Genomic DNA, 25,695 nt, shown 5'->3' with positions numbered 1-25,695 from the left:
ATTAAAGTTAGTTTTGTTGGGTGAGTGCCACATGATAGGCCCCACACTAGATGCAATACACAGGTTATCTTATTTCATATGTGCCCAATTCCATAATATATTATTATCAGAGTTTCCATCGTGGCTCAGCGGAAACGAATCTGACTAGTTATCCCTGAGGATGCAGATTCGATCACTGGCCTCACTCAGTGGGTTAAGGATCCAGCATCATCGTGAGCTGTGGTGTAGGTCACAGATGTGGCTCGGATCCTGCGTTGCTGTGGCTGTGGCATAGGCCAGCAGCTACAGCTCCAATTCAACTCCTAGCCTGGGAACCCCCATATGTCGCAGGTGTGGCCCTGAAAAGACAAAAAAAAAAAAAAAGGAAAGAAAGAAAAATATATATATAATTGTTATCCCTATTTTACCAACCAAAACCAGAACTACAGTATTAGTAGTTTCACCAGAACTAGACAGTTAATGTGTAACAGGGTTATGATTCAACTGTACAATCTTGCTGCAGAAAAAATGTATGATTTTTGTTAGGTTTCTTTGAAATGTTGGTCACTTTTGAATAGTCTCCTTTACTACTTTTTTATACCCTTGGATATCTCAGGCTCTTAACTTGGGAACAGCTAGACCCTCACATCCCATGAATGTTGCCTATCAAGATAATCTAGACCTGTAATATCATAGTACTCAGTTTTATCCGGGAAATTCAAGACATAACAAGAAAACAAGTCATGTTTCCTACTCAGGGAATAGATTTTATAGGCAAAGAGTTGAAACAGAAGAATGAGGTTCTTGAATTATGAATTATTTTTCACTATTCTCCATTGCCACGTGATAATCAGGAGTTGGGTATGTAATACAGTCAGTAATATATCCTTGGTAATTATGTGTTTGATTTCTGATGCTTCACATTCTAAAAAAAGGTATATGCATTATTTTTATCTGTCTTAATGCCTTTATAACCTCAGTGAGACTGGAAATGTTCAGGTAGTATCTTTTTTTTTTAGGTGGTATCATTTTTTTAAGAGAACGTGTATTATGCTGTTGGACATAGTGTTATAGAGTGTCATTCATACACTTTGTACCTACTAATTTTTTTCTCATTGATAAAAGGATGTTAAAATCAACTATGATTGTAGATTCTATTGCTCTATTTAATTCTGTCGATTTTTGCATCATGTATTCGGAACTTCTGTTATTAGTCATAAGTACATTTATGATCTTTAGTCTTTGTATGAATGAACTCTTTTTTTTTTGTAGCAAGAAATAGATTTATTAAGATAAGACGCTTGTGAGAGATGCAAGCAGCAGGCACGGAAGCTCTGCCTGAATAAACTCTTACACCATTGTGAAATGTCCTTTATTTCTCCTTGTGATATCTATGTGATAATACTGTAGCCACTCTGGCCTTCTTATGTTTCTTATACTTCAACTTCTTTAACTTTCAAACTATCTATGTATTTATATTTAAAATGTATTGCTTATAGATACCATATGTTTGGATCTTGGCTTTTTTATTCAGTCTGATAATTTCTGCCTTTTAATTGGAGTTTTTAGTCCAATTACATTTTATATAATTATTGATATGGTCGATATAAAGTTTACCATTTTAGTATTTGTTTTCTGGTTTTGTTTGTTTCCTTAATCCACTATCACTTTTCTTTCTCTTTTTGAGTCTGAGCTGTGGCTTTTTATCAAATTTGGAAAAATTTTGGCCATTGTTTCTTCACATATTCTTCTGCCCTGTTTTCTCTTCTCTCTTTCTAGGACCAAAATTACATGTGTATTTTATCTTTTGATAACATCCTCCAAATCACTGAAGTTCTGTTCATTTTTCTAAATCTTTTTCTCTCTCATCTTGAGATTAGAACTGCAATTTATAAATCCAGTGAATGTTTTATTTCAGATATTTCATATTTTATCTAGATTTTCCTTTTTTTTTTTTCCTGTCTTTTTGCCATTTCTAGGGCTGCTCCCACGGCATATGGAGCTTCCCAGGCTAGGGGTCTAATTGGAGCTGTAGCCGCCAGCCTACACCAGGGCCACAGCAACATGGGATCCGAGCTGCATCTGCGACCCACACCACAGCTCATGGCAACACTGGATCCTTAACCCACTGAGCAAGGCCAGGGATCGAACCCATAACCTCATGGTTCCTAGTTGGATTTGTTAACCACTGAGCCATGACAGGAACTCCTAGATTTTCCTTTTTTTTTTTTTATTGGAACACAGCCGTGGCAATTTCTTTTTTTTTCTTTTTTTTTTTTTTTGGTCTTTTATTGCCATTTCTTGGGCCACTCCCACAGCATATGGAGGTTCCCAGGCTAGGGGTCGAATCAGAGCTGTAGCTGCCAGCATATGCCAGAGCCACAGCAACATGGGATCCGAGCTGCATCTGCGACCCACACCACAGCTCACGGCAATGCTGGATTGTTAACCCACTGAGCAAGGCCAGGGATCGAACCCGCAACTTCATGGTTCCTAGTCGGATTCGTTAACCACTGAGACACGACGGAAACTCCCCGATTTTCCATTTTTGATAGGTTTTATTTCTCTGCTGATATTTCATCTTTTTTTAATTCATTGCAAGCTTATTTTCTTCTCTGTCCCTAAATATAATTATAATAACTACTTTATTTATTTGTCTTTTGTCCTTTTAGGGCCTCACCCACAGCATATGGAGGTTCCCAGGCTAGGGGTCTAATCAGAGCTATAGCCGCCAATCTACGCCACAGCCACAGCAACACCAGATCTGAGCCACATCTGTGACCTACACCACAGCTCATGGCAACGCCGGATTCTTAACCCACTGACTGAGGCCAGGAATTGAACCCACAACCTCATGGTTCCTAGTTGGATTCGTTTCCACTGCACCACAACAGGAACTCCATAGCTACTTTAAATCTTTACCTATTAATTCTAACATGTGGACCATCTCAGGATCAGTTACATCAGTTATCTCACCTCTTGAGTATGGATCATGTTTTCCTGTTTCTTCGTGGTCTAGTAATTTTGGATTTTGTTTTGGACAGTTTGAATGATCCATTATAGAGATTCTGGATTCTGTTCTCTTTTCCTAGAGAGTTTCTATATATTTTCTAAAGACTGATTTTTGACTTTTGTTTGTTTTATCAGGCAGCACATTTGGCTAAACTCATACTTCAAACTCTGTCTCCTCTATTGTAGACAGCTGCTGGAATCTCTGTTCAGTTTTCCATCCTTAGTTGGACTGCTTGGAGTCTGCCACACAGAAGGCTCAGCCAGAGCTTTGGACTCAGTTTTTTTAACCAGAATTTAGCACTTCGCCTCTCTATCTCTTTTCTGAGAATCCCCCTCTCATTTTCTAACCCTTGTAGTTGCAACAAACTCTGGTTTCTGTTTTTTAAGCCCATGAGACTGAACATTTCTGTTTGACCTTTATCTATTACTGAGTAATACCACCTGGTGCCTCCCTTCAGGCTAAAAGCTGTAAAAACAAGAAACTCATCCAATGCCATCTTTTCTTCCAAGTTTTCAGCTCCCATTTCATTTCTGCCTGCTTTGGTTGTTCTCCATTGCCTTTATAATTCATCAAGAGTTTTTAGTTATTACTCTATGGAAGGGTTGGCCCAACAGGATCTACCATGACATTTCTGCAAGCCGAACTTCCTTGTCATCTTTTCTTAACCTGGCATTCTGAACCCTAGGCTTATTTTGATCCTAACCTATTTTTCCATCTTTATTTTCTATCATTATCCTACTAATGATAGAATTTTCACATTAGTAGGATTCTAACTACTAGTTTCAGCTGACATGATCTAATTTCACATCCCTCGGGAACTTTTATACATTTCTACCTTATGTCTTTGCTCACATGCTCCCTTCAACCCATTTTATATCCCACATTTTCCTTCTGCTGAAGTCTACCATTTTCTGAGTCTCGGCATAAGATCTCTCTGCTGTTTTCATGAATCCTTTGCTTACTGATTTTAACCATCCTGAGCTCATAGGGCTCTATTATCTATACCACTCATTGAACATTGAAATATATGCTGCCTCATGACATCACTTTTGTTGTGGTCACTCAACTGAAAATATGATGCATTTCCTTTCAACCTAATTAGGTTCTTGAGGACAGGAACTTTATATATATATATATTTTTTTTTCTCCTACAAGCTCTAACTCAGTCTTTAATTTAGTAACTGGTTTGTTTAATAAATTTCTGAATGAATGAGCCATTCCAATATTGATATTCATATAAATTGCCTTGAAGATGATCTGGCACATAGAAAACACTAAGTAGTATCTGTTATTATTATCTGAAATCAGCAAAGTGATCTCTAAATATTCCTCTCACTCCACCCTTTGCTGATTATTATTTCCTTTCATAGACTTAAAGACGTGTGGAATTCTAAACCTGGAAAGTATTTAAATTTGTCTGATAAAATCCCCTAAAAATCCTTATCAAATAAGTGGTTCTCAGCAGCCCTACTACAAAGAAATGTTTGATCGGAAATGTCTGTAGTACCCAAGGTTGAGAAATCCTGTGCTGTGGGTAGCTCTCTACCTCTTATTTAACCTTCATGAAGTAAAAGGCACCTGCTTTCCTAGTTAACATGTTCTGTTATAGAAATTTCGTAACACAAGAATTTATTTAGTATTTCTTCTCTTTATATTTCCCCTGTTTTGAGGAGAAATTTTAAATAGTTAAATAGGTAGGAAAAATAAGTTTTACACAACACTTCCCCTCATATATACACCCTTTAAAATCATCTGGGAGAGGAGCTCTCTGGTGACTTGGTGGGTTAAGGATCCACTGTTGTCACTGCTGTGGCTCAAATCGCTGTTATGGCTCAGATCCAATCCCTGGCCTGGAAACTTCCACATGCCACAGGCCAAAAAAAAAAAAAAAATTGCTTGGGAGAAATTGTAAAAAATTATTTGGAGAGAGTTGTTATAAAGTTAACAGGGGCTTAGTAAATATCTCAGGAATAGTAGTTTCAGATCCATTCTTTTAGTTTTATATGAAAAGTGTAAAGTATCCCCTGATGATGGTCAGGGTGGGAAAGGGGTTAAACGAAAGCTGCTAGTTGCTTGCCACCAACTGGAGTAGGAGAAAGGGACCCAGCAGCCTCCTTCTACCTTCCTCCTTAGCTGCTTTCTCCCTCATCCTCCCTTATCACTCTGCCTCATTCCCGAGGTTAGAAGTGTATACAGTGGTGACAGCTGCTGATTGAACGTTGTCAGGAACAAAGGCAATGGAGAGGTCAGTCCAGTTCCTCCTCTAGCAAGAGGTACTAGAGTTGTGATCCACTTTTCTTAAGTTGCCTAAGGGAAAGTCCAAATATCCCAGTCTGCAGTTTGAAAGAAAATCCTGGGTGTATAGGCTGCTTTTTCCTGACTTTGCAGATCATCTTTTTCTTTCCCCTCACTGGTTCTCTCAGGGGCAGTCACATGAAGATACCTTGCCCCAGAAGCCATTTTTATCCTTACTTAGTGTGTGCTGAAAGGGGTTCTTTTCTGAATGACGGGAAGCCTCCCTGTTCAAGGTCACAATTAACTCTAGCCATGTTACCTAGGGGCTTATGCAAGTAAACACAAAGTGGCTGTCTGTCTTGCCATTCTTTTAGCAAGAGAAAATTAAGGACTCACTGATCCTACTCCAAGTTTCCTGCATGTTTTTATAATATATTTAAGATCTTTGATTAGTCAATAAATGTAATATTTCTAGCATTTTTCCAAATCAGATTTCTGAGATTTTAAACATTTAAAACATTTTTCTTTTTTCAGCTGGGCCTAATAAAACTTCCTGTATGACTTTTCAGATGCAAAAAAGAACTCCTTTGCAAAAACATCCTGAATTGAAATCTAAATCCCCTGAGAAGAGAGTCCCACTCGTGAATGTTCACTAAGGTAGTCAGTTCATGCATGCTTAGAACCCATACAGCGATCAGCAGTGCCCTGAAAGAAGGGAATTCAAGAACATATAAAATTGTCACATATATTCCCCCCCCCCCTTTTTTTTTTTTTTTTTGATGTACCCATGGCATGTTGAAGTTCCTAGGCTAAGGATTAAACCTTTGCCACAGCAATAGCCCAAGCCATAGCAGTGACAATGCTGGATCCTTAACCCACTGTACCACCAGGAAATGCCCCACATATATTCTTAATTATAGGCTTTTTGTATTTATTTCTTCTACATTAAATCTATCATGAAGGAGTTCCTGTTGTGGCTCAGTGGGTTAAGAACCCAGCTAATACCCATGAGGATACAGGTTTGATCCCTGGCCTCACTCAGTGGGTTAAGGATCCAGCGTTGCCGTGAGCTGTGGTGTAGGTCGCAGACACGCCCTTTAGCCGACATTGCTGTGGTTGTGGCCAGCAGCTGCAGCTCTGATTCTGTCCTAGCCTGGGAACTTTCACATAACCCAGGTAGGGCCCTAAAAAAAAAAATCATGAAAACCAAGGAAGGGAATTAGAACCTTAAATGGCCTTGATTGATTACAAAAGTAGATAGACAAAAACAAAATGGATTTTAATGAACATGAACATAGATTTGCCAGATCAGAGAGAACCCATGCAGACGTAAGTCAGGATTTTGTTTGAGAGTGGCAAAAATGTGTATCTGGGGTTATGGCTGACAGTATTTTTTCAATGCAGAATGACTTTGTAAAGAACCACCATTGCTACTAGTTAGCTAACTGTTGTTGTGTACTTATCTGTGAGCCAGCATTGCCTTAAAGTCCCTCATGTATGACCATTGACCCAGGATAAGCAAACAGGATTATAGGTCACACAGGTAGTCTTTCCTCCCCTAAGTCAACTGAACACCAAGCACTACCATAGTGGGAGCCCAGCCTTCCCACTCAGGTGCCATGCTCCCTGCAGCTCTACCGCTGGTAATGTTTTCACCAGAGGTAAAATTCCAATCTGCATGTTCTCTGAACCTCGAGGGAACAAGAGCTATTTCTCAGGTTAGGAATAGATACTTATTAATGTTATAAATCAAATAGGTGGAGGACCTTTTTTTTTAATTTAAGGCAAAAACATTTAAGTTTGACTTGTATTCAGAATTGTTTTTTAATAATACTCTTTGGAGGGCTACACATGTATGTAGGGAAGAAATTGTAAAAATTCTGCTTTTGGTAGGAAAAGTTAACATCACTTTGATAAACAGTTTTCCATTTTGAACTCACATGTTGAATTAGAGAACTAGAAATGTGTTTTAATGCATTTAAATCAAATTGTCAAACATACTCATGTCTTTGGAACTGATTTTAAGAACCTTTTCGTGCTCTAAACAGTGTCGGTAAGATGATTTTAATATTATCCTGTGAGTAAGAATCATGTGTAAAAATAACAAAAATTACTTTCCTGGTTTTTAGATGTGTGGTTTTTAACAACAGAGGAGTGGCGGGGGAGAATCTCTTGGTAAGTAAATTTAAATTGACAACAGCTTAATTTTTAAAAGAATCATTTTCCAGTTTTATAACAAAAACATATTCTTTCATTTAACTCATTATATAAACAATACAAGTTCACTGTGGAAAATAAGATAAGAAAATAAAAGGAAACTTGTAATATGCATAATTATACAGCCAGAGGAATCTCCTTAGTCTATGTTCATCCAGATCTTATATTTAAATTTTAACATGCAATATGTTTCTGATTTTATAAAAATTAAGGCTTTGTTTTATAACTTTTATACTTCTACATTTTAGCACCAGTAGATTTTTATCTACATTATTTTTAATGCAAAACATATTTTCTTTAAAAATTAACTAATACAAAACAAATTAACCAGGATAGTAATACTTTTTTTTACTTAAGAAATTTATTATTGTCATGAAACAGATGAACTGCATGTTATATGCCTATTTGCCTGCCAAAGTTTACATAAAGGAAAGATTATTTATTTATTTATTTATTTATTTATTTTTGTCTTTTTAGGGCAGCACTCTTGGCATATGGAGGTTCCTTCCCAGGACAGAGGTCAAACCACAGCCACAGCAATGCCAGATCCAAGCCACGTTTGCAACCTACATCACAGCTCATGGCAACACCATATCCTTAACCCACTGAGCAAAGCCAGGGACAAACCTGCATCCTCATGAATGCTGGTCAGGTTCATTTCCCCTGAGCCACAATAGGATCTCCAAAGAGATTGCTTTGAATCAGCTTTTTTTTTTTTTTTTTTTTTTTCCCCATTAACCTCTAAAGTATTTGCTAGGATTCAAGTTCTTCCATCGCTTATAAAATTGTCCCTCTCTCTGAAGTTAAACCTGTGAGTTGGAGCGAGAATTAATGCCCTCACTGGGAGTTTCTCAAAGCTTTTAAGCTGTTAGTCCCTCAGCACTTAAACAGGTCAAAGGCAATCCTATCAAACTAGAAACTTTTTTGAGTCACAGACAGATAATGATTAAGACTATAAATGACTGAGTCATACTGGGAGTAAAAATTTGTAATCATGTCACTAAAGTCAGTACATGGAAAAGAGTTCCTGCACTTTGCTTTACAGTGACTGCACTTTGCTTGCACAAGTCTTGGAGGGAACCAAAATCAGTTCGATTTCAAAGGCTAAAGTTACAAAGTGTTTATGATCTTACTGAAGGGCCTCATAATAAGTAGTTTGATGTGAAGGTTCACATTTCCTTATTTAGTCCAGCCCTTGAGAAATCTTGTAGACAGACAGAAGGTACTCTTAGGGGAAAGATTTGAATTTGTCACTGTGGCTCTGGGCTAAGCAAATCATTTTTGAGCAGACTTTGTCTGCTAAGTGTCCTCCTATGTTTTTCCAGGACACAAAGATGGGGAAGACATAGCCTGAGGCTCTCAAGAACACAACATGCTGCAAAGTCCATTCGGTCCCATAAAGAGAGGGGCAAGGATCTGTTCTTTCAGCCAAGCTGTGTGGTGTGCCTGTTAAATCAGGTACCATACAAGGCAGTAGAGTGAGACATGTACACATTATGATACACAATCCTGACCCTACTTAGGAGCTTGGAAGTTGCAAGTCAGAAACATAAGGATATATATAATACAGTGCCAAGTGTAACCACAGGAAAGTTTATTAAGGCTGCAGAGCTTAAAGGGGAGCTGTAACTAACTACCTGGAGGAGGTGGGAGAACATCACAGGGCGGGTAAATTGGAGTTGGATCTTGAAGGCTGTGGGTGGAACCAGCAGAGGGGATAAGAGAACTTTCAGCATAAAGAGAAAGGTATTAAAGAGCAAGTACTTACTTGTGGAGGGATAACAATGGGTAATGTTATCTAATGATTATTGAGTCCTAAGAATATATCAGTTACGTCTTTCCATATTTAATGTTCAAGAAATAGGAACAACCCAGTGATTTAGGTAAGCATAGCCACTACCACCACCCCCCCTTTCCAGATGGAAGAAAATGAGGCACAAATAGGTGAAGAATTTGCCCACACCAAGAAATTCAGAACCTGGCTTCAGACCCAGATAGGCTGACTATGTTCTTTTTTTTTTTTGTCTTTTTTTGTCTTTTCTAGGGCCTCACCCACGGCATATGGAGGTTCCCAGGCGAGGGGTCTAACTGGAGCTGTAGCCGCTGGCCTACACCAGAGCCACAGAACACCAGATCCGAGCCACGTCTGCTACCTACAGCACAGCTCACAGCAATGCCAGTCCTTAACCCACTGAGCGAGGCCAGGGATCAAACCTGCAACCTCATGGTTCCTAGTCAGACTTGTTAACCACTGCGCCACAAAGGGAACTCCTTTTCTTTTTAATTTTAAAGAATTCTTTGAGTTCTTTTAGCTTGGTCTCTGTTGTCTTGTGCATTAGGTTGAGTTATGATGAACTGGTACAAATATCTGTATCATAAACACTAATACAATCTAACTTAAGAAAGAATAAAGAATAAGAAAGAGTAGCTCCCGCTGTGGCACTCTGGGATCAGCAGGGTCTTGGGAACACTGGGATGACAGTTCCATCACAGGTCCGGCACAATGGATTAGGGATCCAGTGTTTTCGCAGCTGCAGCTTGGATCTGATCCCTGGCCCAGGAGCTCCATATGTCAAGGGACAGCCAAAAAAAAAAGAAGGAAAGAACAATGACCAAGTGTAATGATAATTATATCCTTTTAGAATAACTACTCTAAAAAATAAAGGATGTAAATGAATCATAATTCATTGTACCCTAGTGGATCACAAAAATGAGATGCCAGTATTGGTTATTAGAGCTAGCTTTGATATGTAGACCCCTTGACAGTGCTTCTTCCTTCTGCCTTATAGCTATGGACAATTATTGTTTCAGACTAGAGGAACTTTATGTTTATTTATACCTCACCTTGTTCCAGAAAGTATTTAATGTAGCTCAGACCCAGAGTAAGTAAGACCTTAGAGTAGGCATAAAAAAGAACAAAAGATGCAGAGTTCCCTTCGTGGCTCAGCAGTTAATGAACCTGACTAGGATCCATGAGGATGCAGGTTCAATCCCTGGCCTCACTCAGTGGGTCGGGTATTCTGCGTTGCCGTGAGCTGTGGTGTAGGTCATAGAGGCAGCTCGGCTGAGTTGCTGTGGCTATGGCTGTGGCTGGCAGCTGTATCTCTGATTTGACCCCTAGCCTGGAAACTTCCATATGCCATGGCTGCAACCCTAAAAAGGAAAAAACAAAAAAACAAACAAAAAAAAAACAAAAGATCAAACAGGAAGAAACTGACTCTTGACTGAAATTAACCCAAAAAAGCTAGCAAAGGTGAAATGGAATTTAGGTTAAGGAGTTCTCCTAGGAGTGGAAGCAATGCAAAAGTAAAAGATTTGCTGGAGTATGGTGATATACTTAGAATTTGTAAGGATTACAGTGGCTCCTGCAGAGCAGAATAAGAAAGCAGAAACTTTCCACCAACATATTGTCCTCATTTCCAATTAGTCATTGCAGGATTGAGAGAAAGCCAAAACCCTTGCTCACTAGAAAATGAGAAGCATGCACGTTGGCCTGCCTGGAGCTCTTAGCTGTGGAAGAAAGAGTCCTAGTCTCAGTAGACTGATCCTCAGATATCCCCCGAGAGTTCTTGGGGCCCTCCAAGTAGATGGTGCCTTTTCTTGCTCTCTGCAGATTGGTTTTCAAGGATAGGAATCCAGGGTGGTGTTGTTGTTGTTGTTGTCTTTATAGGACTGCATCTGCAGCACATGGAGGTTCCCAGGCTAGGGGTCCAATAGGAGCTGAAGCCACCAGCCTATGCCACAGCTCACAGCAACGCCAGATCTTTAACCCACTGAGCAAGGCCAGGGATTGAACCCACAACCTCATGGTTCCTAGTCGGATTTTTTTTGGCGGCACCACAACGGGAATTCCACAAACTCCCTAATATTAATGATTACTTTGTGGACCATCATGTTTACAGCATGGTTTAGTAATGATAATTTACAAAGAACTCTGCCAAACCTGAGTTTGTTGAAGGCTACACAGGGGTCCCTCTTTTTCTGTTTAAGGTCATGTAGACTTCTATGCCCCCAAGCCCAACCAGTACCCCCTCCTAGCCACTTTGGAAAATACTCTGGCAGTTTCTCAGAAACCTGAAAATTGAGTTGTGGTGTGACCTAGCAGCAGTTCCACTCCTTGGTTTGTACCCGAGAAATGAAAATGTATGTTTATACAATAACTTGTACACACATATTTACAGCAACATTATTCATAATAACCAAAAGATAAACTGAGATAACTATCAGCAAACAGATGGACAAATAAAATATGGTACAGCCTTGGCACAGAATATTATTCAGCATTAAAAAAGAAATAGGAGTTCCCGTCGTGGCGCAGTGGTTAACGAATCCGACTAGGAACCATGAGGTTGCGGGTTCGGTCCCTGCCCTTGCTCAGTGGGTTAACGATCCAGCATTGCCGTGAGCTGTGGTATAGGTTGCAGACGCGGCTCGGATCCTGCGTTGCTGTGGCTCTGGCCTAGGCCGGTGGCTGCAGCTCCGATTCGACCCCTAGCCTGGGAACCTCCATATGCCACAGGAGCAGCCCAAAGAAATAGCAAAAAAGACAAAAATAAATAAATGAATAAAAAATAAAGTGCTGACACATGCTGCAATGTGAATACACTATGCTAAGTGAAGGAAGCCAAACAAAAATCTCATATTGTATGATTTCGTTTATATGAATTATTCAGAATAGACACATCTGTGGGGATAGAAAGGAGGTAGATTGGTGGTTGCCTAGAGGTGAGGGGAGGATGGTGACTGTTAAAGGTAGGGGGTTTCTTTTGGGGGTGATGAAAATGTTCTAAAATTGTGATAATAGTTGTACGACTCTGGCGTTCCCGTTGTGGTGTCTCGGAAATGAATCCGACTAGTAGCCATGAGGTTTCGGGTTCGATCCCTGGCCTCACTCAGTGGGTTGAGGATCCAGCGTTGCCATGAGCTCTGGTGTAGGTCGCAGACTCAGCTTGGATCTGACATTGCTGTGGCTGTGGTGTAGGCTGGCAGCAACAGCTCTGATTCAACCCCTAGCCTGGGAACCTCCATATGCCGTGAGGGCAGCCCTAAAAAGCAAAAAAAACATATATATTTGTACAACTGAGTATAGTGAAAAAAAACCCCACTGAATTGTACATCTGCAATGGGTGAATTGTATGGTATGTGAACCATATCTCATAAAGCTGTTAAAGAGAAAAGCCTCCTTCAGGTACTTTCCAGTTCAAGTTAGAGCCAGTTCAGCAAGTGGAGAGGGGCTGGTGGGGGCGGCAGTGAAACAGAAGCCCGAAAATACTTTAAAGCCATGCTGCTCCAAATGTGGTTTGTGGGCCAACTTCCACTTCTCAAACTGACACCAATCACTGACCATATGAGGGGCTGCAAGAAAATATAAAGCCACTTCAGCTCCAGGCACATGGCTGAGGGGAGCTGATTATGTTTTTCTCATAGAAATGCCCTTGTGGTGAGAGGAGCAGGATGCTGATTTACATTCTGACACCAGCCCCTTATCTCACCCTGGACTGGCCCTTTAAGTAACTCTGCCTCAGGGATCCTCTAATCCGAAAAACCTCGTTTAATAGATGAGGACGCCTCTGCAGAAGTGGGGTGACAGGCCTGAGGTCATAAAACTGATTAGTGGTCTTAGGGCAGGAACTCGGACTGTTCGATGTCTTTGTGGTTCAGCTCTGGCTTTAAGTCAAGTCAGGCTGCAGAGCTGGGGGGTAGAGGTAAAAAGGGTTTTCAAAGAGTAATCTTGCCTCCATCTCCAGTTCCTCGGGTGGTTAATTAAGGACTCGGATCAAGTGAAATCCGATCATTTCCTACTGAGTTTTTCCACCTTAGCTTTACCTTGGAAGCTAATGGGGTAGGAGGAAGGTGGGGCTCTTTCCCCTCCTGGACCCCGAGTTCTGAAGGGGGCCTTCAGAAGGGTGGGGGACGTTTATGGCCTGAGGGAGAAGGGGCACAGAGTCCAGGGCAAGTGAGGGCACAGTTCAGTTGTCAGGCTTTCACCTTCAGGCACTGCCTGAAGGTCTTCCTACCAAACACCACTGAGTGCCACCCACGTCTGCCCTTTCCTCAGTGCTCCCCAAAATAACCTCTCTCTCCTCCCTCTACCCATCAGAACAACCCAGGAAGGTTGGTAGCGAGATGTGAGCCTGCACTGAATCCTTCAGAATCTTCTCCTGACACTTGTAGGTCCAGTTCAGTAACACCAGCTGTCGGTACCTGAAGGATTGTACAGTTCTCTGTTTCAACAATTTTCAGAGCTCTCTTGTGATGCAGTGGGTTAAGGAGCCATCATTGTCACTGCAGTGCCTGGGATTGCTGCTGTGGCTCCAGTTTGATCCCTGGCCCAGGAACATGCCACGGGCTTGGCAAAAAAAAAAAAAAAAATAGAACAGAACAAACCAACAACAACACAATTTTCAAATAAAAGAAAAAGAATGTTTAAATAATTAAAGAATTTGAGGAGCAGAGTTCCTGTCATGGCACAGCAGAAACAAATCTGACCAGGAACCATGAGGTTACAGGTTCGATCCCTGGCCTTACTCAGTGAGTTAGCGATCTGGTGTTTCTGTGAGCCGTGGTGTAGATCGCAGACTCGGCTCCGATTTGACCCCTAGCCCAGGAACCTCCATATGCTACCGGCGCAGCCCTAAAAAGAAAAAAAAAAAAAGAAGAAGAAGAAGAATTTGAGGCGCAATGATAACAGTAGTGTAATAGCTCACCACCATTTCTCGAAGGCTTCATCTGAGCCAGGTGCTCCTTTAAGCCAGATGTTTAGCAGTACTTCCCTGAGCACTGCAAGGAATCCCAGTAGAACTAGATTTCCCTCTTCCCAAGTCACTCTAGGTAAGTTTTGTCATTCTTGTCACTGCAGTCTCCTCTTGGCTCAGCTCTCACCCTGCTTCTTTATTCTCTTCCAGTAATTGGTTCTCATCCTTGGCTGCACAGGAGAATACCCTGGGAAGCTTTGGAAAAAATACTGATTGGAGTTCCCATTGTGGCTCAGCAGGTTAAGAACCCAACATAGTGTCCTTGAAGATGTGGGTTTGATCTCTGGCCTAACTCAGTGGATTAAGGATTGCATGGCCACAAGCTGTGACATAGGTCACAGATGTGGCTCAGATCTGGTGTTGCTATGGCTGTGGTGTAGATTGGCAGCTGCAGCTCCAGTTCGACCACTAGCCTGGGAACTTCCATGTGCCGGGGGTGCGGCCCTAAAAAGAAAAAAAAAAAATACTGATCCTTAGACACCATCCCCCAAAGATTCTGATTCCTTTGGGCTGAGGTGGAGTCAGGTGTCTATAATTTGTCCTAACGCTCCTTGGCGAGTCTGATAGGCAGCAAGGACTGAAAACCACTTTGAGGAGGTGGGGAGTCCCAACTTCTTAGGGGTCTGGTCTGAGAAATCCCGTCTGCCTGGCTGACCTACTCAAAGCCACTCACAAACTGTGCTCATTATCAGTGTCACTGTGTAGCCTGACCACATAAGCATGTGCCACGGCCTTCTAGAACGTTGGCAGGAACATGACACATAGGCTGTCTTGCTCTCAGACTTGGCCGGGTGATTTCCTGGGTCCCTTTGTTTTGTGGTTGGTTATTCTAAATAGCAAATATCAGGCAAATTTAGATACTTGGTCATTTTATATCAATGTAGGTGAAGTGATGATTCCTTAACGTGCTAGTTTTATTTAGATATGCATACTTTTGTTTTCTCTTATTTAACAAACTCAGTTTCCGCAAATATGATCAATTTTCCTAAGAATGCTTTGGGCAGCTCTCTGGGTACTGGACTGAGAGTGGGTGGAAGGGAAACAAAACAACACAGCAACAAAAAAACACACTAGAGAGAGCAGTTTAAAAGCATAATTAGGGAGTTCCCCTCGTGGCGCAGTGGTAACGATATCCGACTAGGAACCATGAGGTTGCGGGTTCGATCCCTGCCCTTGCTCAGTGGGTTGACGATCCGGCGTTGCCATGAGCTGTGGTGTAGGTCACAGACGCAGCTCCGATCCCAAGTTGCTGAGGCTCTGGCATAGGCCGGTGGCTACAGCTCCAATTCGACCCCTAGCCCGGGAACCTCCATATGCCGCAGGAGCGGCCCTAGGAATAGCAAAAAGACAAAAAAAAAAAAAAGCATAATTAGTCCTATTATAAAAAGGATAATTCCTTTGGGGGTAGCCTGCATCTACGGAAGAATCATAGAGTTCATTTAAGCAGCATTTTATCAAATATTTGAGTACAGATCATTAAATACTGTAAGGAAGTAAATTATAAGGAAGACTGTAAGATAAAATATTCTAAGCTCTTGATAATTATCAAGACATTATAATAAAGTAAATGTTAAATTGAAATGTAAATTATTTTTAAAAAGACATTTGCATCCTTTTCCTGTTTTTTTTTTTGGACAGAAAGCTAAAATGTTTTTCGGATTTGGCCTGGTTCAGTATTGGTAGTGTGGCAGGCATTAAGAGAAGGGTCCTGGGTTATAGCTTTTGCTGCAGATTAGCAAATTAATCTGCTCCCAGAATAGCTAGAGAGTCAAGCTACCTGATTAACAGGGTGAATTTTGTTTCTAGATCAAAAAAATTTTTAATGAAATTTGCATTTTAAAATAAATGACTTCTAATCAGGACAAGAAAATTTTCTTTCGGGATAAAGAGAAATCTTTTTGGGGTTTTCCATTGTAATTTCAGAGGTAATGAACCCAACTACCATCCTTGAGGATGTGGTTTCAATCCCTGACCTCAATCAGTGGGCTAAGGATCCAGTGTTGCCATGAGCTATGGTGTAGGTCGCAGATGCAGCTCAGATCCTACATTCCTGTGGCTGTGGTGTCGGCTGGCAGCTGCAGGTCTGATTCGACCTCTAGCCTGGGAACTTCCATGTACTGAAGGTGTGGCCCTAAAAAGCAAAAATAAGAGAGAGGAATCTTTTTGGGAAGTTGATCAACAGATAAATTAGATGTAGTCCATAGATAAACATAAAATATATACTTTATTCTTCTTATATATTATGTATAAAACATTAAAAATTAATTTCACTTCATTATTCTCTTTATTGCTTTTTTGAAAAACTAACCTCTCAAATAATTAACAAATTGCTACTCTTTCTCTCTGATCATAGTTGAAGTTGAACAATTCAGACCATCCTGGTTTGTAATTATCATCAAATTATTCTGTTTAACTTATAAAGTATCTATGCCCAAACATCTGCTAGAAGGTTATCTATCCTTTAGATTTTATGCATTTTTCCAGAATACCTTTCCCATCCTCATCTCACTCTAAAAGGCGTTTTTGGGGAGTTCCCTGGTGGCTCAGCAGGCTAAGGACCTGGCATTGTCACTACTGTGGCTCTGGTTATTGCTATGACCTGGGTTTGATCCCTGGCTCAGGAACTTCACATGCCATGATTGCTTCCAAAAATAAATCAATTAAAGTAAAATAAAAGGAGTTTTATCACTCAGCTGAATCCTCCCAGGCCTTCCTTCCTCCCCTTAGTGATTAGGTGTGGCTTTACCTCTGTTCTGGAAGCATGAAATAAGGCAAGGATTACTGCAATAGGATGGCTGCTGATTGTATTAGTAGCCTAAGCAAGTGAGAATTAAATACATGTTTTAATCCAAAAAGCCATCATAAAGTTATATCTTCAAACCTGAAGAAAATATCTGCCAGGCCTACCAATTCAGTGTATCACCCCCATTGGTATCTTTGCTGTGTATCCTAGGTGAATTCTTCCTTTAATGGGACTTAAGTCCTATGAAGAAAGAAGGCCTATGAGATTTCCTCTTGGTACCCATCAAGTAGCAAGAGGTTGTGTGACAGAACCACAGAGTTTTGCATATCAGGTTACTAATTTGCATACAAGTTACTAATCAGGTCTTGCAGTTCTGTGTGTTTCCATTCAACTGGATGAGTATTTATTGACTGTTAGAGATAGAGGTGGAGTTCCCATTGTGGCTCAGCAGGTTAAGAACCTGGTTATTATCCATGAGGATGCAGACTCAATTCCTGGCCTCGCTCAGTGGGTTAAAGATCCGGCATTGCTGTGGCTGTGGTGTAGGCCGGCAGCTGCAGCTCTGATTCGACTCCTAGCCTGGGAACTTCCATATGCCATGGGTGCAGCCCTTAAAAAGAGAGAGAGAGAAATAGAGGTGAGCAACATAGTAATGGAGAGAGCCTCACACAGATAGGGAAGGCAAGGAGCAGGCAGGCCAGGATAGGTAGGGGTGGATTTGGAAAAGGCTGTGCATCCTGGAGAACAGGGGCTAGGTCTAACCTTTTGTCTGATGTTTACTCAGTTTCTTCAGGGCACAATTTCAACAGGCATAGTTGACTATGAAGGCAGCGTGGCAGATGAAGTTTACATAAGTGGCAAAGATATTCAAGAGGCCTAGCAGGCAAGAGAACAGCAGTGTCCCGTTGACCAGAATCCATACATAGGGAGGAATAGTAGAACACCGAGCTGGAAAGGTTTCCTGGCATATCGTGAAGGGCCTTAGCAGAGGACTTTGCATGTGATTCAGTCAGCAGTGGAAAGCTAATGAAGAATTTTAATCCAAAACATTGTCAAGATTAGAGCTGGAAGTGTTCTTTAGGGATAGTAATCTGATGGTGAGTGGAAAGAATGATTATGATGGTATTTGGGAAAGGCTAGGAGTTAACCAAGTAAGAGGTTATTGCAGTGGCCCAGGTGGGAGATATAAAGGCCTTGGAGCAGAGACAGCTAGCACCATGCCCCTTCCACGCCCCTATCCCCTTGGCACTCACCATCCCCATGCTGGCCTACCTAATGGCTTCACACTGCATACACTCCCATCTCTTTGACTGGGGGACTTCTCTAACCACAGCATTCTGCTGAGCCTGTGCTCAGGGCAGACCAGGGTGCCAGGAACAGCCTTCACCCAATGGCGAAAGCGAACTGGTGGATAAATAACCCAGCTCCCTTGCCAGTCAGTTGGGATAATTCTGAGTCATGTTCAATGCAGTCTTCCCATGTGCCCCAAAAGGAGTGAGTGAGACTCAGCTGCCCACTTCTGGCAACATTATTGGCTTCCTGCCCCTCCTTAGTCACTCACCAGTTCCCCACTGTTGCTTCCTGCTTGCATGCACATCTTTGTCTCAGGGGCCTCCTGAGAAAATCTAACATAGAAGGCCTTTACTAGAGTAAGAAAGGACTCTCCTGTGTTTCCTGCAAAGGTACTGGGGAGGAAGAAGCTACAAGGCTTGGCAGTTGATTGGCTCTACATTAAGGGAAAGGAAGAAGGCAGTGTCACCTGCCCTTTTAATTAGGGATGTATAGATGTCCTTTATAGAAAAATGGAAAGTTAGGTGTTTTCATGAAGAGATAAAAGTGCATTTGGGGGCATTTTGAGTTTGAAGTACTGGCAGACCATGACTTTTAGAACTTGGGAATTTGCATCTGGAGCTCAGAAAGAAGAGACTGGAGATTCAGGTTTAGTCACAGCCTAGAGGTGGTTGACAAAGCTGCGAAGATAGACAAGACCTCCAGGAGTTCAGAATTGACCAGAGCATAAGCAGATGAATGCTTAAGACAAAACTTTTGGAAGTGAATTCTCACATTTGAGGTTTTGGGGAAAGTGACAGGAACTGGCAGGAAGTGGAAAGCCAGCAGCAGCAGGAGAACAGGATGGAGCCATCTCGGAGCTAAGGGAGTGGCCAGCTAGAGACGCATTGTGCCAGAAAGGCTCTAGATGTGCTGCGTTTCAGAGTTCTGATCCACACCAGCATCATCAGTTTCCATCTTAACATAACCCATTGAAAGAACATTTCAGGGAACCAGAAACATATCTGAGGGTACCAGATATTGATTTGTTTATGAAGTATCTCATGGAATCCCAGTGTTTTACAAGAGCTAGTTAACTAATTACAAACTTAAAATCCAGGCTCTGCTACTTTGTGACTTCTGACAAATGACTTAACCTTGGTGAGCCTGTTTCCCCTTGTGTAAATAAGGAACCAGATGTTGTGGTCCTTCCTGTTCCTGAGATTCTCTGATCCTAATAATCTCCCATCGGCCATTTTTCTTGTCCCCTGTGTATGTTCATGCATGTGTGTGTGTGCATGAGTATGTACATACATGTACACAGATACTTCATTGAAGCCTGCATAACAAGAGTATGTGTTGGTGACAATAAATAACTCAAATTTTAAAGCCTCGCAGTGTCGGCAGACCCAGATGTAGTAACAATGCCAAATAAAGATGATCTTTTTCACCTGAATTCTTGTGACAAATTCTGCATCTGTGTGGTAGTAGATATTGTTTGTTTAGATTTTGCTTTGAATTATTTACTCAAATGCATTTAATCATAAAATATCTTTGGAAGTATCTCAGCTTTGTCACTTATTGGCTGTTCAGGAGTTTGCAGAAGTTATTTAACCTCTCTAAACTCAATTTTTTCTTAATAACTCAGTTTCTTAGGTATAATAGGATCTTCCTCAGGGTTTTGTGTACACATATTTAATTATTCAATAAATGTTACAAATACTGTCAGGTTAACAGTTATCTTTTGGAAAGCTTTATATTTGCAGATCTCAAAAATATGGTTATAGGCAATAGGAATGTTTTACACTTGAGTTTAGTTGGAGGGATCTCTGAAAATTATAGCTTTCTCAGAGAGCTCATTAGTGATTGGTGAGTGACATAACTTTTGATTACAGTTTATTGGAATATTATGGTCAGTGTGGTACAAATAATTGGTTTCAGTATTTTTATTAGGGTAATATTACCAGATGTCTCTCTTTGTCATAGATGTCTGGTTATTTTACTTCACGTAACTTTATTCACAAACACACTCTTTTTCACAAAAACAGGATTGCCCTCTGTCCTGGATCTCAAACAAAGCACCTGCGAAGCTTTTCTGCTGGAAACAGAGCCCTTACTGATGAAGTTCACATGAAGGCCATTTGTTTTAGTGCATTCTGTATTGAGGCATAATCAGCTTTATGTATTTTAGTATGGTTTTTAGTGTAGCGCAGCTGGGGCTATGTGAAAATATTCTTGAAAAAGAAAATATGTAATTAATAAAGCAGACTGGATGTTGCTTTATGTAGATTGAAGGCAATGCCAGAAAAATCACACTCCTTCATTGGTAGACAGAACTCAGGACAGAGCAAACAGTTCTCCAGTCAGAAGCCACAATTTAATTTTTTTGTGTGTGGCATTATTGGAAAGCCTTTTTTTGTCTGTTTTTGGCCACACCTGCAGCATGTGGAAGAGATTGAACCTGCACCACAGCAGCGACCTGAGCTGCTGCAGTGACAACACCAGGTCCCTAACCTGCTGTGCTGCAAGAGAACTCCTGGAAAGCCTCTTTTGTTTGCTTGTTTGTTTGTGTGTTTAAATAAGAATTACTTTGGGAGTTCCAGTCGTGGCTCAGTGGTTAACGAATCCTACTAGGAAGCATGAGGTTGCGGGTTCCATCCCTGGCCTTGCTCAGTGGGTTAAGGATCCAGCGTTGCCGTGAGCTGTGGTGTAGGTGGCAGACATGGCTCAGATCTGGCGTGGCTGTGGCTGTGGCGTAGGCCGGTGGCTTACATCTCTGATTAGACCCCTAGCCTGGGAACCTCCATATGCTGCAGGTGCGGCCCTAGAAAAGGCAAAAAGACCAAAAAAAGAAAAAGAATGGCTTTGGCAGGCATAAGTTGTTGGGCTTTCTTTTCTATAAAGAGATGTGATTCTCCACTTTTTCTTTCTAAATTGACTCTGTTCTTGTTTAGAGATAACATTTGAGTACGATACTGTATATTTGTTTAACTTAAGGCATTTATATTGGTCTTGCCCAATTTCTGTCAAGGTTTCCTTGTATGATCAGTCTCTCGTTAGTGCCAGCTTGAATAGTATTGACTCTAAATGGCATATATGTGTACTGCGAGACAGGAAAATGATAAATTATTATGACTCATAGGGTGTGCAAAGGTCATTTTCTCATATTTACAGCTTTTCTTTTTTACATTTCTGCATTTATGCAAATGATTAACCGCACGATTTTAATTTCTCTGCTTTACCTGTTATTGCTTATAGACACCAAGGACTTACTGTTGTTCAAACACTGAAGACTTGGAGACAGTCATTCAGCACGTACACAGTCTGTACCCTTCTGCTCCATTCCTGGCAGCAGGGGTTTCAATGGGAGGGTAAGGTTTTCCTTTTCTAAATTATCCAAGAGGGAAGTGTTCTTAGAGACCCCCTTTCAGGTGACTATAAGCTATGAGGATATATAAATGTTTGGTTTTATTTATGTATTATTTATTTATTTATTTAGTCTTTTTGTCTCTTAGGGCCACACCCAAGGCATGTGGAGGTTCCCAGGCTAGGGGTCCATTCAGAGCTGTAGCTGCCGGCCTACACCACAGCCACAGCAACGCCAGATCTGAGCCTCATCCCTGACCTACACCACAGCTCACAGCAACACCAGATCCTTAACCCACTAAGCAAGGCCGGGGATCAGACTAGTGTCCTCATGCATGTTAGTCTGACTCGTTAACCACTGAGCCACGATGGGAACGCTTTGATTTTTTTTTATATTTCACCATATGTAGTTCAATGAATGAGGGGATTAATTCAGGTAGATTTTAATATTTTCCTTGTCTACTGACATCTGTGGCAATGTCTTGGAGTGCTTGGGGTTTTGTGAGCCTGAAGGGTTGTCTGAACCCCACAGAGTTGATTTCTGTCATTCAGCAGCAGTCACATTCACTGCAGAGTCCCTGGTGTGCTCCCAGCTGTCCCTGCCACCGCATTCTCTGGGACCATTCAGGAAGCCAAACTTGTACAGCGACTTGCGTCACTCCAGTCATTGAAATAATCACTTACTGCTCTCTCCAGCTGAAGAGGCCTTCAAAGTAGTTTTTCCCCCAGGTGGTGTGTTTCTTGTTTGTTTAGTCTTGTTTAGTCTTGTTGCTGGATGCTCTGGGATGCTCTCCTGGAAACTGACAAATTCTGTTTGTAACCCCCTTCTCCAGCTGCTATTTTAAGCAAATAAATATTATAATTTGTGCTTCCAGCATAGGGACTTTTGGGAAACTTTTATCCTGTGTATATATTTAGCCTCATTTCTACTAGTAATTGTTTAAACTTTCTGTTCTAGTAATAGTGAGCTTGATAAAATCCAAAATTTTTGTCATATAGCACTCGGCTGTGCTTAGATTACCTAAACAATTGTCCAAAATCAACACAGGAGAGAGAAAATGATTTTTTCCTAATTTTGATTGATTAATCCCTTTTTTCAATTTTCAAAACATCTTAGGAGCATATTTACTTGAAAATGACCAACTTTACAAATGATGGACTCTGAAAAATTGGCTCTAACCACCATTTTTTGGATTCTGATAAACATAAAATCAGGAAGAAAAGAATACGTTTCTTACATTAGCATGGAAGGTCTGACTTGACCTACTAAAGCAAAAAATCTGAATCGGTGCAGAAAACCCAGGCAGAATCTGTGAATTGTGCTTAAAGGACAATATTTCTCTTCCCTTTCCTTTGCCCCTTAATGAGAAGGACAGGATGCCAGCTGAACTTTTTTCCCTTAATCATAGAAATTCTTGACTTTTTAAAGGCCAGACCTTACATAAACAGGCCCAGATTCTCTATTCAGGAGCTCCTGGGAAATGCCTATTCATGTCAAATTGAAGCCTCAATGCCTGCAGGCAGAACTTGACCATTAGCCTTTGCAGCTGGTTGAATATTAATGTCTTGTAAATTGTTCCGAGGAAGTACCCTTTCTAGTTGCCTAGCACTGTGACACGTTCCCAAGTGGGCTTACCACTTGGGGATGTATTTTACAGCTCGACACATTTTTCCTTTTGGAAATGCACCAGACAAAAGCATCTGCACCCCTCCCTGCTCCAGACTAGTAATCCCTAAGCCTGTAGTGCCTGGGGCCAAGTAAGGGTTTTGTGCCAGACTAAATCTAGCCAAGGAATCCATGCTGCTCTGGAGTCGGTCAGATTCCAGTCTTCCACAGTTGGTAAACTCACTCAAAAAATTTATAGAGGGAGTTCCCATTGTGGCTCAGCAGGTTAAGAACCTGACTATTTTCCATGAGAATGCAGGTTTGATCCCTGGCCTCACTCAGTGGATCAAGGATCTGGCACTGCTGTGGCTGTAGCGTAGGCCAGCAGCTGCAGCTCTGATTTGACCCCTAGCCTAAGAACTTCCATATGCCACATGTGGGGACCTAAAAAAAAAAAAAAAGGTATAGAAACTTCCAAACAAATAATATACAAGTAAGGAATATAATGAGTTTCCGTCATGGCACAGTGGAAACAAATCCAACTGGGAACCATGAGGTTGAGGGTTCGAACTCTGGCCTCACTCAGTGGGTTAAGGATCCTTCATTGCCGTGAGCTACGGTGTAGGTCGCAGACTCAGCTTGGATCTGGTGTTGCTGTGGCTGTGGTGTAGGCCAGAAGCAACAGCTCCCATTAGACCCCTAGCCTGGAAACCTCCCATGTGCCACAGGTGCGGCTCTGAAAAAACACCAAAAAAAAAAAAAAAAGAATGTAATGACCCCCTCATTAATATTCATCACTAGGCCTCAATAACTATCAACTCAAGGATAATCTTGTTTGTCAGTATCACCACCTGCTTCCCAACCCCCATCCCCATTCCTTCCCAACGCTGATGATTTTTAAATAAATTTCAGGCATCATTTATAAAGATTTCAGAGGTTATCACTAATAGGTGGGGTCTCAAAAAAAAAAAAAAAGAAAAACACCATAATACATTATTTCCTCTGAACAAAACTAACAATAATTCCTAAATACCATCAGATATTCAGTCCGTATTTCCTTTCCCTGTTAGTCTGTTGGCTATAAGTTTATCTGGCAAGAGCCAGATAAAGTTCGTATATTGAGATTGATAGCTCTCTTAAATCTCTTAATCAATGGGTTCTTTATTTTCTCACTCTCTCCCTTTCCTTCTCTGTCTTTTTTTTTTTTTTTTGCCTTTTCTAAGGCTGCTCCCGTGGCATATGGAGGTTCCCAGGCTAGGGGTCTAATGGCCTACGCCAGAGACACAGCAACATGGCATCTGAGCTGCATCTGCAACCTACACCACAGCTCACGGCAATGCCAGATCCTTAACCCACTGAGCAAGGCCAGGGATCGAACCCACAACTTCGTGGTTCCTAGTTGGATTCATTAATCACTGAGCCACAACAGGAACTCCTATGATATTTTTTCTTTTGGTGAGAAAAATGGAGTCTTTTTTTTGTCAAAGTGTTACAGCCTCTTTTGGGGGTAAACATCTTGACCTAATTTTGCTCCTGAATAATAACCAACAGATACCCCTACCTACTCAGTCATACCTACTCCTGGTCCTTCCTACTCCTGAGAGGTTTGCTTCCAACTCTTTCAATTTGTCTATTATACTAGCCTCAAGGAAATCTCTGACCTCCAGCCAAAGAATGGCACCACCAAAACCAGGACCCTAGAATGATCCCTTTGCAGGAGAGTAAGCATCACCCCTAAATGGCTTGCTAAGTCGTAGTACTATAAACAAAGAATGCAGTCATTATGAAGAGTTGTTTTCAAAACTGAAATTTCCATTTTTGATCTTTTTGTTTGTGTGTGTCTTTTTAGGGCTGCACCTGTGGCATATGGAGGTTCCCAGGCTAGGGGTCAAATCAGAGCTGTAGCCTAAGCCACAGCAACACCAGATCTGAGCCGCATCTGTGACCTACACCACAGCTCAGGGCAACGCCAGATCCTTAACCCACTGAATGAGGCCAGGGATCGAGCCTGCATCTTCATGGATACTAGTCAGATTCATTTCTGCTGAGCCATCATGGGAACTCCTCCATTTTTTAATCTAAAACCTCATCAGATTCACTTTGCAAGCCATTCTTGTTGGGGAAAAAAAAGGAATTTGTACCCATTTGTCCTATTTCAGAACCTGGGCAGTTAGAGAAATAAAGAATAGAGGAATTCCTTGGTGGCCTAGTAGGTAAAGGATCTGGCATTATCACTGCTGTGGCTCAGGTCACTGCTGTGGCGCGGATTCAATCCCTGGCCTGGGAACCTTTGCATGCCACAGGTGGGCAAAAAAAAAAAAAGAAAAGAATGAAAAATATGAGAGACAGAATTTAGACTATCATCCTTTGTCTTAGTTGGCAATGTCAAACTTAGGTTTCCGATGTGAGTATTAGATGAAACTATGTTCTTGTCCCTCTTACCAAAATAGAACTAGAATAGAATCAGGAAAATTGGTAGAACAAAAGGAAAAGGGGGAAATGTGTGATAGGA

General features: G+C 41.3%; 1 protein-coding gene across 1 annotated transcript in view; it reads left to right on the top strand.

Moving 5' to 3' along the window:
* ABHD3 (abhydrolase domain containing 3, phospholipase) overlaps positions 1 to 25,695 on the top strand; it is a 44,725-nt gene that overhangs the window by 10,553 nt on the left and 8,477 nt on the right. The window contains exons 4-5 of the mRNA XM_047793888.1: positions 7,357 to 7,402; positions 21,470 to 21,582. Of these exons, the coding sequence (XP_047649844.1) occupies positions 7,357 to 7,402; positions 21,470 to 21,582 (159 nt within the window). The remainder of the gene's footprint in view (positions 1 to 7,356; positions 7,403 to 21,469; positions 21,583 to 25,695) is intronic.

The sequence above is a fragment of the Phacochoerus africanus genome, chromosome 8, assembly GCF_016906955.1.
Source record: "Phacochoerus africanus isolate WHEZ1 chromosome 8, ROS_Pafr_v1, whole genome shotgun sequence".
Classification (NCBI taxonomy): Eukaryota; Metazoa; Chordata; class Mammalia; order Artiodactyla; family Suidae; genus Phacochoerus; species Phacochoerus africanus.
This window is presented reverse-complemented; position numbering and strand designations above follow the sequence as displayed.